The 16,214-nt window shown below is 46.4% G+C and overlaps 1 protein-coding gene across 1 annotated transcript; it reads right to left on the bottom strand.

The window, feature by feature from the left end:
• Positions 1 to 3,837: 3,837 nt before the first annotated feature.
• On the bottom strand, positions 3,838 to 5,649 carry LOC117187321 (sulfhydryl oxidase 1-like). The gene has a single exon (XM_033389718.1). The coding sequence runs from the start codon at positions 5,590 to 5,592 to the stop codon at positions 3,910 to 3,912; it is 1,683 nt and encodes a 560-aa protein (XP_033245609.1). The 5' UTR covers positions 5,593 to 5,649; the 3' UTR covers positions 3,838 to 3,909.
• Positions 5,650 to 16,214: the final 10,565 nt, after the last annotated feature.

The raw sequence follows: 16,214 nt of genomic DNA, 5'->3' as shown, positions 1-16,214 counted from the left end.
TTTTTGTCAGTGTAGCGGCGGCCGAGTGGGAGACACACACACACACACACACGCTCACGCACAGGCACACGCACACGCACACTATGGCACTTCATAAACTAAGCAAATTATTATTTAAAAGCCCAGCCATGGAGATGGCGATTGGGGGCGGCTTTGGACTGCACTTGTACAAAAATTATACATAAATTGTTTTAATTACACGATGCCGCAAATTGTGGCCAGGGAGGGAGGGCGAGGGGTCCCTGAGGGCCGGCAACAAAGTTTGGGAAAATTGCTGCCAAATTGCATTCGGTTTTGTTGTATGCCAGTATTAGCCTTTTATAAGTGGGATAAATATGGCTGGAGACATGTTTTTAATGAGGGATTTCGTTGAGTTCTGGATTTCAAAAGTTCTTCCTTCGTTCCCGTATTTTTTTGTATAGAAAATTGTATCCCTAAATCCCAAACATACATTTTATTGGGCATTTAATTTTATACTTAATTTTTAATAGGTTTTTAATCATAAGCTTCCTGCCTGCTTTTCGTTCTGTATAGCATATAGTATCCATCCATTAATCCAAATTTTTTCCAACCCTGAGTATAGATAGATTTTGTTGCCTGCCTTCTGTTCTGAATAGCATATAGTATATCCATCCATTAATCAACATTTTTTCCAGCCCTGGATTCTGGCCTGTTGTTCTTCTCGGTTTTTTTTCGTTACCATCTTTTCTATTCATAATTTTTTTAATTATATGTAGCTACATAGTAAAATGCTCAAGTTCGGCATAGAAAATGTGGTGTGGTGTGGTGCAGGGGGGGGTGAGGGGGAGGGAGTGCCCTCCAGCCAACGGCAAATTGCGGTGCCCACCCATTTGATCCAAGCTCCATCCCCTCCCCACCTTCTCCGTTGCATCCATTCACCCGCAAGTGGCTTAAAAATAAAAAAAAAAAATATTTTCACTTTACATTTTTTGCGTGTATTCGGAGATGGTGGGCCTGTGGGTGGGGAGGGTTGGGGGGATGGGAAGTGCAGGAACGGTAGCCGCCTTGTCGACGCAGTAGACAGACACAATGTTGCTTTTGCCGCTAAGGCTCTGATAATTACCAGGTTGCTGCTGTAACACCCCCAACCCTCGACACATCTCTGTGTGCCTCCGACTTCTATGCCACAAATTTATGTTGGCTTCGCATGCGCTGGCAAGGTGCAGCGGTGTGTGTGTGTGTTTGCAGAAGTCAAGTCAATCTTTAGACTGTTTTTACATAATTATAACAACGAGGGGCCTGGGCCCCCCCACCATTCTCCACCACCACGATTACAGCTGATGCTTCTTCAGCTGGCATTTTATTGCTTTCGTAATTCCCTTTTTTTTTTCGTTGCGTTTCTTTTGTAATTTAAATGCCTAAACAATAATTTGTGCACAATTCTGGACGGGGTTATTGTTTTTGGTTAATGCATGCCAAAACCCAGTCATGCCATGTCAGGGGGAAAGAGGGGGAGAGCGACAGGTTAGGGGTAATCTCTTTTCGAGCTGGCAATTACGTTATGCAAATGATTTGGATCCCAGCAAACGCCCAATTAGAGGGCTTCCGGGCGAGGAGTGCTCTGGACTTCTTTTAGACCGACTGGAAAGACTATCTAGAAATTCATAAAGCAAAAGCCACAATATCCGTTTGCTATTAGACCCAAGACACATTTTGTCTATATTTTACGCATTTCGGAGGCGAAGATAAATGGATTGCAATGGCAATGCTACAAAATGGGCGCTGGTTTCCGGTTTCCGGTGCCGAGATATCTGTGCGTGCACGCTCGCAAAATTTACGGCCTCCACTGGACTGGACGGGAACCTTCAATTTTCAAGGCACACGCACAAAATTCATGCGTATTCACGCGGTACAGTTGTGCACGGGCCGACGCCATTTGCCATTTGGCCCCAAACTCGGGCCTGCCTCCCAGCAGGTTGTGTAAGGCGGCCATCGATGGGTGAGGAGTGGAAAATATCGATAAGCTGCACACTGACACCGCCCCGCCTCAAAACCTAACCTCAAAGCCCACCCCTGCCCCTGCCCTAACCTCAAACCTCTTGCCCGATTCACTTCTTTTGACTGCGTGCATTTTATTTATTTATGCATATTATAAATTTTACATACACATCATTACATAAGGGCAAAGTGAGTGCGTCGATTGGGGAGGTTGGGTCTGGGTCGGGGTCCGGGTCTGGGGCTTGTTTGAGGGGTGCCAATTTACGCACAATGAAGAAAGTTTTGTGGGCGTTGCACTTGCTGTGCTGTGGGTCCTGCTTCTGGGTCCCTCCTGGGTTTTGCTGGTAATTTTTAGCTTCCGTTTGCTGTTGGCGTTATTTGGGCATGACTGAACGACCGCCCCCTGCCACCCAGCGGCACCAGCAACCTGGGGCCCACTCCCCCAAATAGTCAGTCCATTTGTCAGGTGAGCCGGCCGCATGAGGCCCGGGTCACGTCACCGTCGCCCCTCTCATGTGTGCATGCGTGAAAATTTTTCCACCACATCGATTACTTTACGCAAATTAGTGCGTAGATATTTTGCAAAAATGTTCTATAAATAATTCATGCACAGGTCGGCCTGATGTGCGTCCCCCCCCTCCACGATGGCGCCTTGTGGCAGGTATTGGTATTGGACTCTTCCTTGACGCTCCATTTAACTTAAGCGCTTAATTTAGTCAATTTATGCAATTTTCATATCACACTGTGAAACCTGAAACCGAGCCAAGGAAGGCCAGAAATAGTTTGATGAGAGTAACGCCCATACATTTCTTTGGTACTTCCAGGGTGGTTCCAGGCTCTCTTCAAGTTTTCTTGAGATTACTTTTATTTGATCTTTCCTTAAATTGACCCTTTAGATTCCAAATAGCTAACAACGGCCTCGGCAAAAGCTAAACCATTGGTCTCTTTCGGATGCAGGACCACCGCACGGCCCCTTCGATCAATGATGCCCAATTTGTCTTCACCTGGTTTGAATTTCAGATCGAAATGTTCGAAAAAATACGGATTCATTACGATTCGTACAATCACATTGTCCAGGCTCAGCAGAGCCAAGATTGTGTCACGGCCCAGCTTCGAGTAGTGTTCAATCTGTTCGACCAGCACCAGATGGGTAAAGCGCCTGAGGACGGCCTGATCGAAGAGCGATTTGTAGTCGTCGTGAGGGCCGATGGGTCGGAAGTTCGGAGAACCATCTGGCAGTGGCAGCTCCTGTCTGGACATGACGTTCCACACGGAATCGGTAATTTGTAGGGGCGTGTCCATCGGGATTTCTAAGCCTTTTTTGCCCTGGCGAATAGGAAATCGACGGCGAAAGTATCGCATTCCATGTGAACTTTCCATGTGGTAGTCGGCACAGGTCTTCTTATTGACTTTCACATTGCATTTCAGCATATACACGTTGAGGAGACGCCTTAACACGAGCAGACTCTCAACAGTAACCTTCAGTATGACTGGGTCTGTATTGGAATGACTGTAGAAGACAACGGCATTCAGGGGATTGTTGGCCAAGAGATCGTCGAGATTTGAGTCCAGAAAAATGTTATCCTCTGTCGTGTACTGAAGGATACTTGCTTGGCGGCCCTGGACAATGGCTCCTGACAGGCCGACATAAGCTAAGAACTTGAGTACGATTTTCATAACCGAAACGTTGAGCAGCAGGTTTGTTTTTCAACTAAAGAGCTTTCAGCGCAGCCTCCAGCCATATTTTTTGGCGGATCCAATCAATGAAACGAATGCAAAATGTTTCAGTACAGAACTATTCTCTTTCTCTAAGCTCTTATGTCTAGTAGATGCCAAATTTTGGTGATTGGGTAGCACAAATGAATACTCTTTCATGGATAATGGTTTCTTGAATATTACTCTTTATTCCCGGCCTGTTCTCTTACATATTATGATTGGCTTTACTAGGTTTCATGGGTATCCCCTTGTGGTGGGCAAACCGTACGGGCTCAAGTTCTCATTGTCGTAGATACTCTTCAGATATTTCAAGACTTCAGTGCGATTCCACTGGGAATTCTCATTGCTGCAGGCAGGGCAATACTTTTTGCTGGGAAACTGTATCTTCGGGAACTTGGGATCCTCGGTGGTGTCGCCAGCCAAACGCTTGTTGACCTCGTTGTGGGCCTCCCACAGCCAGAGGATCTCGGCATCGTAGTCCGTCACCCGATCGATGTGTTTGCGCTCTGCCAAAGCCAGGAAATGATCGGCACAATCCCGGCAGCCAAAGAAGTGCTTGGCAAAGCCGTGTATGGCCGAGAGCACGGATCCGGCCTGAAGGTAGTACGGTGGCTTTGCCGCCGCGACTGTGAGGTAGTGGAACAGCGTCCACAGGGAGCAGGTGAAGCCGCGCAGGAAGGGACGCGAGGCAATGCAGCCAACATAGCGCTTCGCCTTGAACACATTCCCCTCCAGCTTCTTCTCAATGGACTTGACCAGGTCCGCGAATTCGCTGCCCGTCAAGCGGTTGATGGGGAGCAGGAACCCATGGAGGTTCGTGAGCAGCTCCTGGCCGTCCTTGTTCAGGGGATTGAGGTGTCTCAGGACGGCGATAATGTCCCGCAGGGCCGTCAGATTACTGCCCTGTATGAGGCCTGCCTTTGGCAGCTCTATGTGCAGCAGTTTGTCGATGGCCTGCTCCAGATCAGCTCGATAGATCTTGGCCGGTCCGCCTCGCAGCACAGTGGCCAGGATTGCCTGCTGCTCCTTGTTCCGGACAGTGCGCATTTTCGGTGCCACAGTCGTGGGCAGTGGGGGAACGGGAGTGTGGCCCTTTTGGGCGAGATACTCGGCAATGCTGGCCGCATAAGCCTGGCTCGTTTCTTGGGCGGCCTTCAGCGCCTGGACGTTGCCGGCCAAGTCCAAGATGGCCAACTTCTGACCTTGGGGCGTCAGACCGAAGTTGGCAAAGATCTGGGCATCATCGACAAGGCGTACGACCACCGCGGGATACGGTAGCAGTTCGAAGATCGTGTCTCTGCCAATGTTCGAGCCCTTCGGCTGTAGGACGAGTGCAATGTACTCCGCGGCTTGGCCAGGACCTTTGTGATCTCCGATTGTTGTCTTAGCATTGCTGTCGGATCTGAGGGGGTCAAAGTACAGCAGGATCCAGTTCATGTCTTTGGCCAAATACCCGACCAATAGGTCTTTAATTTCCTTTGGTTTAACAGTGGGTATGTCGATGCCTGTCCCGTTGCCAGTGTATAGCGGCGGAAAGTAGCGCAGCGTCGGGGTCTTAAGGACCTGAAAGTCGCGACAGATCTGCACGTTCTTCTCCTGGGCACAGTCGACGGCATAAATGCTGAGCACGCGCTGCCACTTGTACAGGTCGCGTGCCACGCCCTTGAAGGTGGGCGCAAAGCGTTGGCAGTCGCCGCAGAAGATGTTTATGAACTGCACCAGCTTGCCCTTTGGTACTGTCGCCAGATGGTCGCGCAGTGTATTGGTGTCCGCATTGATCACGTTGTCAGCCTCGTTGTAGAGACTCGCCTCACCTGTCGCTTCATTGGGCCTGGCCCTGGCCTTGGCCGTGGCCAAGAGCAGCAGCAGCAGCAGCAGCAACGTGGCAAAAGGCAGCGAATTCCGAATCGGAATCATTTCCAGACGATGTGCGCGAGTCCACTTGGCTATTGCTACTGGTTTACCCCGCCCGGGGCGTTGCGGCTATTATAGCCGCGATTCGGTTTTGTCTCGCTTCGGTTGCTTACCTCTCTCCCCCCTCCTCCCTCTCGACGTCTTTCTCTTTGTCTGTCTTGCACGCTGCGGATTGAGATTGAGCGGAACAAAACAAATAACTGAAAAGGCGAACGATGATGGGAAGAGTAATTGAAGAGACTTCAATGGATTTGCATGACGTCCTTTCGAATCTGAATATCAACGTGTGGGTATCAGATTACCCATCGATATCTGGCGAGACCTTTTAGAAACTAATTTTGAGAGAGAGGGAATCTTGTGAGCCGCGGCAAGGGCCGAAGCTCTACTGTTACAACCGGTTCTTATACACTTGTTACGGGTATTACAAAATCTGGTTTGACCTTCTCTCATAGTCTCTGAGATTTAGAGGGAGAGACAGACTTGACTATATCGACTCGGTTAGTGATGCTAATCACGAATATGTATACTTTATGGGTTCGGAAATGCTTCCTTCTGGGTGTTACACACCAGAAAACTAATGTACCCCTTAAGACTTAAAGAGGAACAAACAGACTTGACTACATCGACTCGGTTACTGATGCTGATCACGAATATATATGCTTTATGGGTTCGCAAACGCTTCCTTCTGGGTGTTATTCCTAAAATCTTCAAGAGGGACAAACAGACTTGACTATATCTCCTCAATTACTGATGCTGATCACGAATAAATATACTTTATGGGTTCGGAAACGCCTCCTTCTGGGTGTTACACACCAGAAAACTAATCTACACCTAAACTCTTCAAGAGGGACAAACAGACTTGACTATATCGATCCGTTTATTGATGCTGATCACGAATATATATACTTTATGGGTTCGCAAACGCTTCCTTCTAGGTGTTACACACCAGAAAACTAATGTACCCCTAAACTCTTCGAGTACCGCTGCCCAGCTGTACAAATCGAAAGGCTAGACCTAAGTAAACATCAAGCCATTAGGTGCTGGGAATACCCAAATAAATAAGTGGCTGAGATCTCGTAAATATCCCAAATAAATATGGGATTGAGATGCACTAAATAAACGATATGCAACGCCCAGCTAAGAGTGCATTTGTGTCCACACACCATAGTGATGGTATGATGATATGTATGGCACCATCATAAACCACATGCTGGATGACCTGCACTTGGCTTGGCTCGGTTTCCCCTCAGTCCCCCGGCAGTGGAGGTAGGTCTCCTGGTGTGGATGCGCTCCTGAATGGTCTCTCTCTAACTAATTAGATGTAAATGACACCCGACAAGTGTCCCTAAACGACCCCAATGTGTTTTCAATTATCCCACTACACCACATTCAAATGCCGAAACACAAGCACTCACAGAGCCTGTCTGCCGGGCTGCCTGGCCTGATGTTGACCCAAACCGGCCACAAGGACATGAGCCAAATAACGAGCTGTGGCATCTGGCAGTCAAAACACTGCCTGTGTGTGTGCAACAAGTGCACACAGCCACAGACAACTGCAACATGTTGGCCGTAGCAACAAGTTTTTGGGGTAATAGTCTGCCCGAAACTGGCCAAAATATGCAAAACTTTTTGTGGGTGGAAAAGCTGGCTGGCAGCCATCACAGATTATGGCCATGAGAAGATCAAAACACAAGACAAGCGCCACTCAAAAACTTTGTTCGGGTGTGAAAGCAGCCCTGTAAAATGCAGCTTAAAACTTTTTGGCAACAGTTTAGCCAGGGCCTCGCCGTCTCTCTGCCACACAGAATCCTTGCCACAGCCGAGACGAGGCAACTTTACTGCTGGCTAATTTAATTGCCACAAGAAGATAAGGAGAGCACAGAGAGACGTTCCTTCGGAAGGGGAATCGTGGTGCCCTCTGGGAAAGGGTATGCAACCGTGACGGCATACTGGCATATTTTATCGCAAATTAACTGTGAAAAGGCGTTGCAGTGGAAATAACTAAGCGAATAATGCCCCAAAGGGAAAGGCGAGCGGTGAGCCGCGAGGAAGCTGTGAATAGACCGAATAATGGGCAAACGTTGCGTATACGTAATGCCAGAGCCTGGCCTATAAATGCTAATTAAGAGTGGATTATGAATGCATGAAACAGAGTCCTCCAGGGAGTGCATCTGTATATTGCATAGGCATTTTGTTTAATTAGACTCTGGACCACATTTCCTAATGACGCCACAACAATTGTCGCAAAAACTTTCAATCAGCAAAAAAAAAAACCAAAAGACAATGAATGGCTGGGCAAACATGTGTGGGGGGCTTAGTGAACCCCAAACCCCCGCCCCATCCCCCACCCAGCCTCTAATGCACGGACTGACATGAACAAAGTAGCAAATCGGTTTGCAAATCAGTCGACAGCCGGCAGCCAGTAACGGTAACGGACCCCCCACTCCACTCCCCTTCCACTCCTGTCAGTCAGTCAGTAAAAATTGCGTAAAATACAAATATTGTGCCAGGCTCATACTCTCACAGCATTTTTCCCCCATTTTTTTGTTGTACCCTATACAAGGGTATGTTCGAAGGCATAAACTTTCACTTTGGGCGACCATATCTTTAGGTATAGATACTCTACCGAGATGATTACAAAAATCCTGTGTAAGGTTGTACAATTATCTTTTGAATCCATCAACATTTGTGGTTATACGCTTTGCAGATGCCGAGTAGAAATTAAAACCATAAAAGTCCGCCAAGTCACAAGGGTTGCGCCTTTCTATTTATTTTAAAAAAAGATTTGGGCCGAATATAGCACAATCCAAGTAAGAGGAAAGGATCTACTCATCCAGGTCCACAACCTATATTTTTCTTGATGAAAAGTCCAGTCAAAACTCTTTATTTATCAATCATTATCAAGAGCTGCCTGCCTGCGCTCTCCTACCTCTTGATCCTCGCATAATTCTTTAGCAATTTTTATCGAAACTCTTCTGTAATCCTGGGTATCTTTTAGTCGGTATTTGAAATCGCATCATTCTAGCCTTTTTTCGTTTTTGTGCCTTGTTTTGTTCTTGTGCTATGATTCCCTGCGTGAGTACGATATGGGTGGGAGATGGGTGGCTGAGTCCATCAAAACGATTTGAATGCGTCGCTGACGTTGATGGGTTTGAGTGAAAAGCGTCAGTGGCTGGCAGGCAAGGGAGGAGACAGGGACAGGGACAAACAACGAGCCAAGTTCGTCAATCAAAAGCTAAACCGAAATCTCCTCATGCGTGGAACAGGAACAGGACAAGAACAGGGCAGGGCAGGGCAGGGCAGGGCAGAGCAGGGCAGAGGATGATGATGATGTGGATCCACTGGATGATGCGTTTGCTGTTTGTTTTGTTTTAATTTTCTCGATTTTTCCCCCTTTTTTCCGCTCTCACTCACCCACTCACTGGCGTTGGTTGTTTTTTTTTCTTCTTCTCTTTTTTTTTCGTTATTTGAAAAACTCTTCAGTTTGTGGATTGTTGCCATGTTTTTATTGTTGTTGAGTTTGGTTTAGTTTGAGCTCTCCTAAGCAGTGGCAGTGGCAGTGGCAGTGTCATCTATCAACAGCAACCAGGAGCTGTAGCATCTAACATTACCAGTGGCTGCGCCTCTGTTTGCCCACTTGGCTGTGTGGCAGGAACGACTGGGAGCGCATTTGACATTTCATCTGATGACTGTCTGAAATCGCCGCTGATGATTTGATGCGTCTGTCTATACATACACACACAGGCATGCATGTGTGTGTGTGTAAGGACTGGAGGCAGCAACAATGCCCTGAAATTCGCATTGTTAGCAAAACACTACAAAACAGCCCATAGGAATGGAAATGGATATGGAATGGCCAAAGTGCCCGGCAGTGCCACGCAGCCCACGCACCCACGCACTTGACGAGTCACCAAACCAAACCCGAACCCAAACCCAAACCCAAACCCGAACCTAAACTCAACCAATCCCAACCATCAGATGGATGTATCATCCCTGCCCCCGCCCTCAACTTCCGCTTTTAATTAAAAATAAAAAATATATATATGTGTGTGCATAGAAAAAAGACCAAACAATAAGCCCACTGCCAACAAAAATACAGCGAGGGAAAAAATTCACAATTATTTGCGTACAAAAAGGCTGGAAAAAAAATAAAAAAAATTGAGAGAGAAATTGAAAAACCACAGCAGCAGTGGAGGGTAGTCCTGCAGGCAACAGCAGGATTTGCATGCGTATCTCACAGATACGCACTTTGGCTGGTTGCACTCGACAGTGGCGAGGGGGGGGGAGGGGGCTGGGGAGCTCTTAATTTGTCTGGAAATGCAGCAAACTAATGTAAATTACGCAATTTGAACAAAATGGAACAACTTTTTGCCCCTTTTGGCATTGCAGGCAGGCAAAAAAATGTTGGGCCTGAAGGTTCAACAGATTCACTCACATTTGGGGCTCCAAAGTCGTCATAGGATTAGATTGAATGAGATCTCCGAGTAAGCAAAGGGCTTAGACCCCTATATAAACCTCCTTCGATACAGGAGGCCATCCTAGCCCTCGTTGGACTCAAAAACTAACATTTTGAGCATATTTTTTCATAGAGACCAATCAAAATAGTCCCAATAATTAGCTGAAAGAAGCTTAACCCCAGAGTAGAGATCTGAGAACTGAAATGGAATGAATGTGCGGCTTCCTGGGATACTTCCCAGCCATTGGCAGGCCATTTAAAAGTCGATGATGATCATTATGGTGCCTCATTAAAATGCACTTAATTAAAATGCAATGGCAATGGCAATGGCAGCGCATCATTTAAGACGAAATCCAGTTTGGTTTTCGATAGAAAAACAGCCTACGAAAAACTACAAGACAAGGCAAAGGCAAAGCAAAGCAAAGCCAACGACAACGACAACGACACAACACAACACCAAGAATGAAGAGTGTCGCATCTGATGAATATGGAACTTGCAACAGCAGCAGCCAGAGACTTTGCCTTGCAACTATTTCGATGCGTTGCAGAAATTTCTGCACGAATCCACCGCTGAGGCGGCGGCGGCCAAACCAAACCAATCCAGCCCCAGCTCCAACCCCAGCCCCAGCCCCAACCCATCCCCATCCAAGCCAGGCCAGTCGGCTAGCAAAAAATGTCATAAATAAATTGCTTAGCAACATTCACTGACGCGCCAAATAAAATCCCATAAATGATCGAATGCGATTTTTAGTCTATGCTACAACGGCGGTGGCGACAAACTACAACAAAAAAAAGATAGAGAGAGAGAGAAGAAAACTCAACAGCTTTAGAACAAACTAAACAACAAAGGTGGCAGGAGATAGACCAGGGGATACTCTTTTCCAAGAGGCCTGCGCCTTGATGGATAGATTGTAGATAGTAGTGGAAAGAAGCACTGAAATGGTGGGTTAAAGAAGGTTAGGAAAAGTATTTTATGGGCTTCAAAGTGCTACAGATTATGGAAAAGATCATCCAAAAGATGTGCACTTATAAAGCACTGAAATGGTGGGTTAAAGAAGGATAATAAGAGAACTTTAAGGGCTTCAAAGTGCTAGAGACTATGGAAACGATCATCCAGAAGATGTTCACTTATTAAGCTGTCAAATGGTGGGTTAAAGAAGGATAATAAGAGTACTTTATAGGCTTCAAAGTGCTACAGATTATGGAAAAGATCACCCAAAAGATGTTCCCTTATGAAGCTGTGAAACGGTCGGTTAAAGAAGGATAATACAAGTACTTTAAGGGCTTCAGAATGTTACAGATTATGGAAAAGATCATCCAAAGGATGTTCCCTTATGAAGCTGTCAAGAGGTCGGCTAAAGAATGATCCTAAGAGTACTCTATGGGCTTCAAAAAGCTTCCGACTATGGAAAGGATCATCCAAAAGATGTTCCCTTATGAAGCTTTCAAATGGTCGTTTAAAGAAGTCTTCTATATGCTTCGAGGGCTACAGTCACCAAAAAGATCTATAGTCATGCACAGGTGATGCAAGAAACCTCCTAAAGTGCAGTAGCTCTACCCTCGATGAGTGTATGTTAAGGCGTTGTGTAGACAGCGATGCGATGTGACTTTTTTCTAGCCAGAAGCCAGCAGCCAACCGTCAGACCAACCGTCCGACCAACCAGCCAACTACTTGTTGCTACTTTTTTAAGAATTTCAAATGTTTTTCCTGGTAAATTAACTAAAAATGCGCTGAAAACGCAGAGCACAGCTCCGTTTGTCTATGTGTGTGTGGATGTGTCGCCGTCTTCGATCTGCCTTCTCTGGGCTCTGTTGAACGAAAAAAGCAGATGGAATACTCGGTAGAACAGAATCTGGCTGCCAACGAAAGCAGCGAACAATTTCCTATTTTACCAAAGTGGTCGAGGCAGCGTCGCCGTCATTAATGTGACTTTTAAATGCGGGAACAGACAGGGGCCAGAGCCACAGCCAGAGCCAGAGCCAAAGTCTAGTCAAGTGTGCGCCTTAATTATGTGCGGGTCTTGAGAGTATTGGCTGATTTTGTAATTAGGTTTTCATTAGAACTTGCACTCAACTATGGTCAGAGCATCTGGTTGTTGTTTTTTTTTTTTTTTTGTTGCTTTTACCGCATACACGGCATACCAGAACGGGGGCCCGAGTTCATAACTCCTCGGCTGACCCAAAACTAAGGCTAAGGCTCCTGCTGATTGAGTTACTCGCACTCGTCGTCGGACATATGTAAACCCAACAGTAGCCAAGTGTTGTACACACAACACCGGCAATAAGACAAGGCCAACACGACGACAACACCCAGCCAGAGGAGGGAGCCTCCGTCGTCGGACCGTTTGCGGACCCACAATCAAAGTGAAAGATACGACTAAAGAGCCAGCGTCTGCATTTGTCTTGGCCACGAGGCTGGGGATCAGCCAGAGCCAGAGCCAGAGCCAGGCCAAGCCGATCCATTGAGCCAAACAGCTTGCAAGTCCCATGTGCGGCACTTTCTTTGGGCCGTGGATTATGCAGACAGTCTCCAGGCAGGCCTGCTGGTCGACTGTGGAGCGAGGCAGAGTGGGGCGGGACTCTGAAGGAGAGTGAAGTTTGGGCAAAGAAGGCGGCTCTGCTCACGTCTTGCGACTGCATTTTGATTTATCCACGCGCTGTGGCAGCTTCTGCTTCGCGGTCTCCTCCTGTTGCTGCTGTTGCTGGCGGCGCTTCAACGACTGCTCGTGATTAGCGTGGCGTTGGGGAAGGTGTGGCCCGAGCAACTGAAGTGGCCAAATGCACAGACCGGGTCGGACCAGGATAGACTCGCGCACGGCACGGCACGGCACGGCTTCCAAGGCCTGGAGCCGGGAGCCGGCATGAATGAACAAGCCAGAGCCAGAGTCACAGCCAGTGCCAGAGCCAGAGCCGCGCGATGCCATCAATGAAATCGAATGGAAACGAGTGGAATGTGTGCCAGCCAGCTTCTAAGGCACTTTCGATGGCTAATCCCGCAGGTAGATAATTAGCCCAGACCACACAGACACCGGCAAAAGGAGAGGATGGAGGATAGACGGTATCCCACTGCTGATTGGGGAGTAAAGAAGCTGGGTTATATATAAAGCAGGGTTATCAAAGGGCATTTGAAAGGGTCTTTGAATGTGGAAGAAGATCTGAAGATGGACCTCAAAGAAAGGCAATCGAAACAAAAGAAGGTAATGGAACAGGAGTACAAATATTGATTATTATCATAGCTACTTTAGAGTATCTAAAGAGATCAGCTGGTGTCTCTTCATCTAAACGAATCTTCGAAATTTCTAGCAATCAAGGACACTTGTAGATCGTTCTGCAGAGATCATACATCCGAATCCAACGGAAATGAACTTGAACACCTTTCGATTTGTAAGCCTTGATGTAACAACAAAAAATGGTGTTTTAAGCCCAGACAGGGACTCATCAAAGACCTCCACAGCCTTGAGGGAATATAACCACAAAAATAAATACAGAAAGGCAGAAGAATTTCCAACCAAATCAACCTTTTCCTGTCTAAAAATACAAGGATTTACACCACTTCCTCCATTCTTTATTACCTCTCAAAGTTTTTTCTTATAGATGCCTTCGCCTTTTTTTGCAGAACAGGGTAACTCTTCCCTCTATACCTCTTTTAATAGTTTTTTTTTTGTTGTTGTTGTTATTGTTTTTTGTATGTTCTATAAAAATGCAAAAATTATGAAAATTTACATGCTGCTGTTCGTCCGTCTTTTGTCTTTCTCTTCGGCTTCGGTTCTTCTGCCTTCGTGTCTTTTTTTTTGCTTTTTGTAACTGGTTTTTGAGTTGTATTTTAGCTATTTTTGGCGCATTTCGTTTTGATTCCTGTTCTGAAAGGCGTCAATGAACCTTTAAGCCACATTTCACTGTGCGACCACGACACATGTCTATGAATTCTAATTATCCATTGGCCATCCATACACCCCGTACAGACCTCGTACAGTCGGCAAAAAAAAAAAAAAAAAATGCAAATACTGTTTTTGTCTAAGGCCTTAAGCGGCTAATCATAAAAGCCCATCAAATTCGCTGACATTTCCTGAGTGTCAATCACTTGAGTTATTCGCTGGAAGTTGCCTTGGAATATTTTCGTTTCGAAACGAAGGCCTGGGTTCTGTTCCCTAAACCACAAATCTTGGCAACCCAAAGGTAATCACTGTGCCGTTGAGGGATCCAGCTGCTGGTCAACTTTTTTTGCAGGCGGCAACAACTTGTTTTGGATCGATCCGCAGTCAAGGAGAGGTACGAGTGCAATCAAAAAAATGTGTGGCAAAATCAGCGCTGAAATACTTATTTAATGAACCTCTTCCTCTCGGTAACTCAACAATTTGGCGACACGAAATCAAAGTCATGGCATCTGGGGATGGGCCAGCCATCTAGCCAGCCATCTAGCCAGCAATGAAATGCATTTTATAATTGTACACGCACTTTTTTTTTGTTGGCAAAATTAGAAGCAGCAAAACAGCAGAAAAAGCCACAAGTGAATGAACATTAAAGCTCAAATCGCGCATCATGTTGCCATGTCAGCGCACATGGAGCAGTCGGCGTTGGCCAAGTTAATGACATTGCCGAGTCGGGCACGGAAAAAACCTGGCGACAACTTTGGCCAAAGACCAAGCAGAAGGCAAGGTAGCAGCAGCAGGCAGCGGCGTTGATGAGCAAAAACTGGACATTTTGATTTTAGAAAAATATATAGAAAACCACTTTTTTGTTTGTCGATTGTGTGGCTGTATCCTCCATCTGCAGTGGCCATTGGCCAATGGCCAATGGTAGCTGGCCAACAGCCTCTTGCCTGTTGCTGTAATGGAAAAGTTGGCCTCCTCTGGCCTCTGGCTCAGAACTTGGTTGGTTTGCAAGTTTTTTTGTCGTGTCAACGATAGCCAAAAATTTATGAGAGCCAACCGGACAAACACATAGATACATCTGTGAGTTATATGGAGGCTTTTGACAAGCAATCAGGTTAATGAGCGAGCAGGCTCTTTTTGGTTGCAAGAGAGAAAAGTCAGCTGAAAGATTTATGGCCCCAAGTGGGGCCGAAGAAGGACCCTGTGGCCGCAGGAACTTTCACTAATGAAGAATCCTTACAACCCAAATGCATATATAAATAAGTAGTACATTTTGCATGTCTGTGAAGGACTTGTCCCTGTTCCTGCCGGGGTACCGGGAGGGTTCTCTTCTTTAGGTGTGTCGTATGAATATTCCAAAAAGCCAAATGATATTGGCCAGCCATCAGCATAAAGATGTCGATGTCGAGACAGTCGCCTAATTAAAAATGCAATTGAATGTTTCCCTTTTGTTGTTGCAAAAAAAAAAACAAAAAAACGAATGACTAGAAGTTGGTGGGGCCTGGAGTTCGAAATGTAGCCTTAATTAAATATAATTTACAATTTGCCGGCGGTCATAACTTTCCGACAAAAGGCCCTGGCCGCGGTGTCCGTCCGGGCTGGAGGATGAGGTGGGGGCGTGGCGTGGCGCGGCTGCTTTGCTGCCATGGGCCATGAAAATGTTTCAACCGAAACAACAAAAGAGCATGTTCCGTGGCAATAATGGACGATGCACTAATGTCATTCTATGGTCTCCACAAAACGACGGCTCCATCAGCGGCATTTTTTCGCTCGAAATTATCATAAATTTGTCGTTTGGCCGTTTGGCCGTTTCGATGTTGGAGAGAAGGCCAAAACATTGTTCTTTTTGCCAGTCCAGCTTAGCCGCTGCTTAGCTTGGCTCGGCTTAGTATGCAAGGCCCCCACCCCATCCCCACACGGCGCACGAAAAGTTCGGAAAATTTACAGCCAACCCCAGCCACAACAAATAATTTGAAAATTCGTCACACGCTAAAATATCAAATGGGGGAACCCATACCATCGGAAAAAGCCCCCATAAAAACTAATGGGAAAAAACACAACAAGAAGGGAATTAGTTTGGAGGTTCTTAAACCCTTCGAAAGGGGCTTCGAAAAGGATTTGGAAGGATCTCTGGCAAGTAGTTCGGAATAAACAACTGAATGTAGAACCTTTCTGGCATGTATTACATTTCTTTCTTTGGGAAGGATACCTTTTGAACAGTGTTTTCCATGGGCATATCCTCTGCCTTTCTCTGTCCTTAAGACTTCTGCTCTTCTCCGTCTTAGGCCTCAAAAGGC

The sequence above is a fragment of the Drosophila miranda genome, chromosome 2 (assembly GCF_003369915.1).
Source record: "Drosophila miranda strain MSH22 chromosome 2, D.miranda_PacBio2.1, whole genome shotgun sequence".
NCBI lineage: Eukaryota > Metazoa > Arthropoda > Insecta > Diptera > Drosophilidae > Drosophila > Drosophila miranda.
The sequence above is the reverse complement of the archived record's forward strand: the minus strand, read 5'-3'. Positions and strand labels throughout refer to the sequence as shown.

What these genes read in the sequence shown, in the direction of transcription:
- LOC117187321 (XM_033389718.1), bottom strand. Translation starts at nt 5,592, where the DNA reads ATGATTCCGATTCGGAATTCGCTGCCTTTTGCCACGTTGCTGCTGCTG.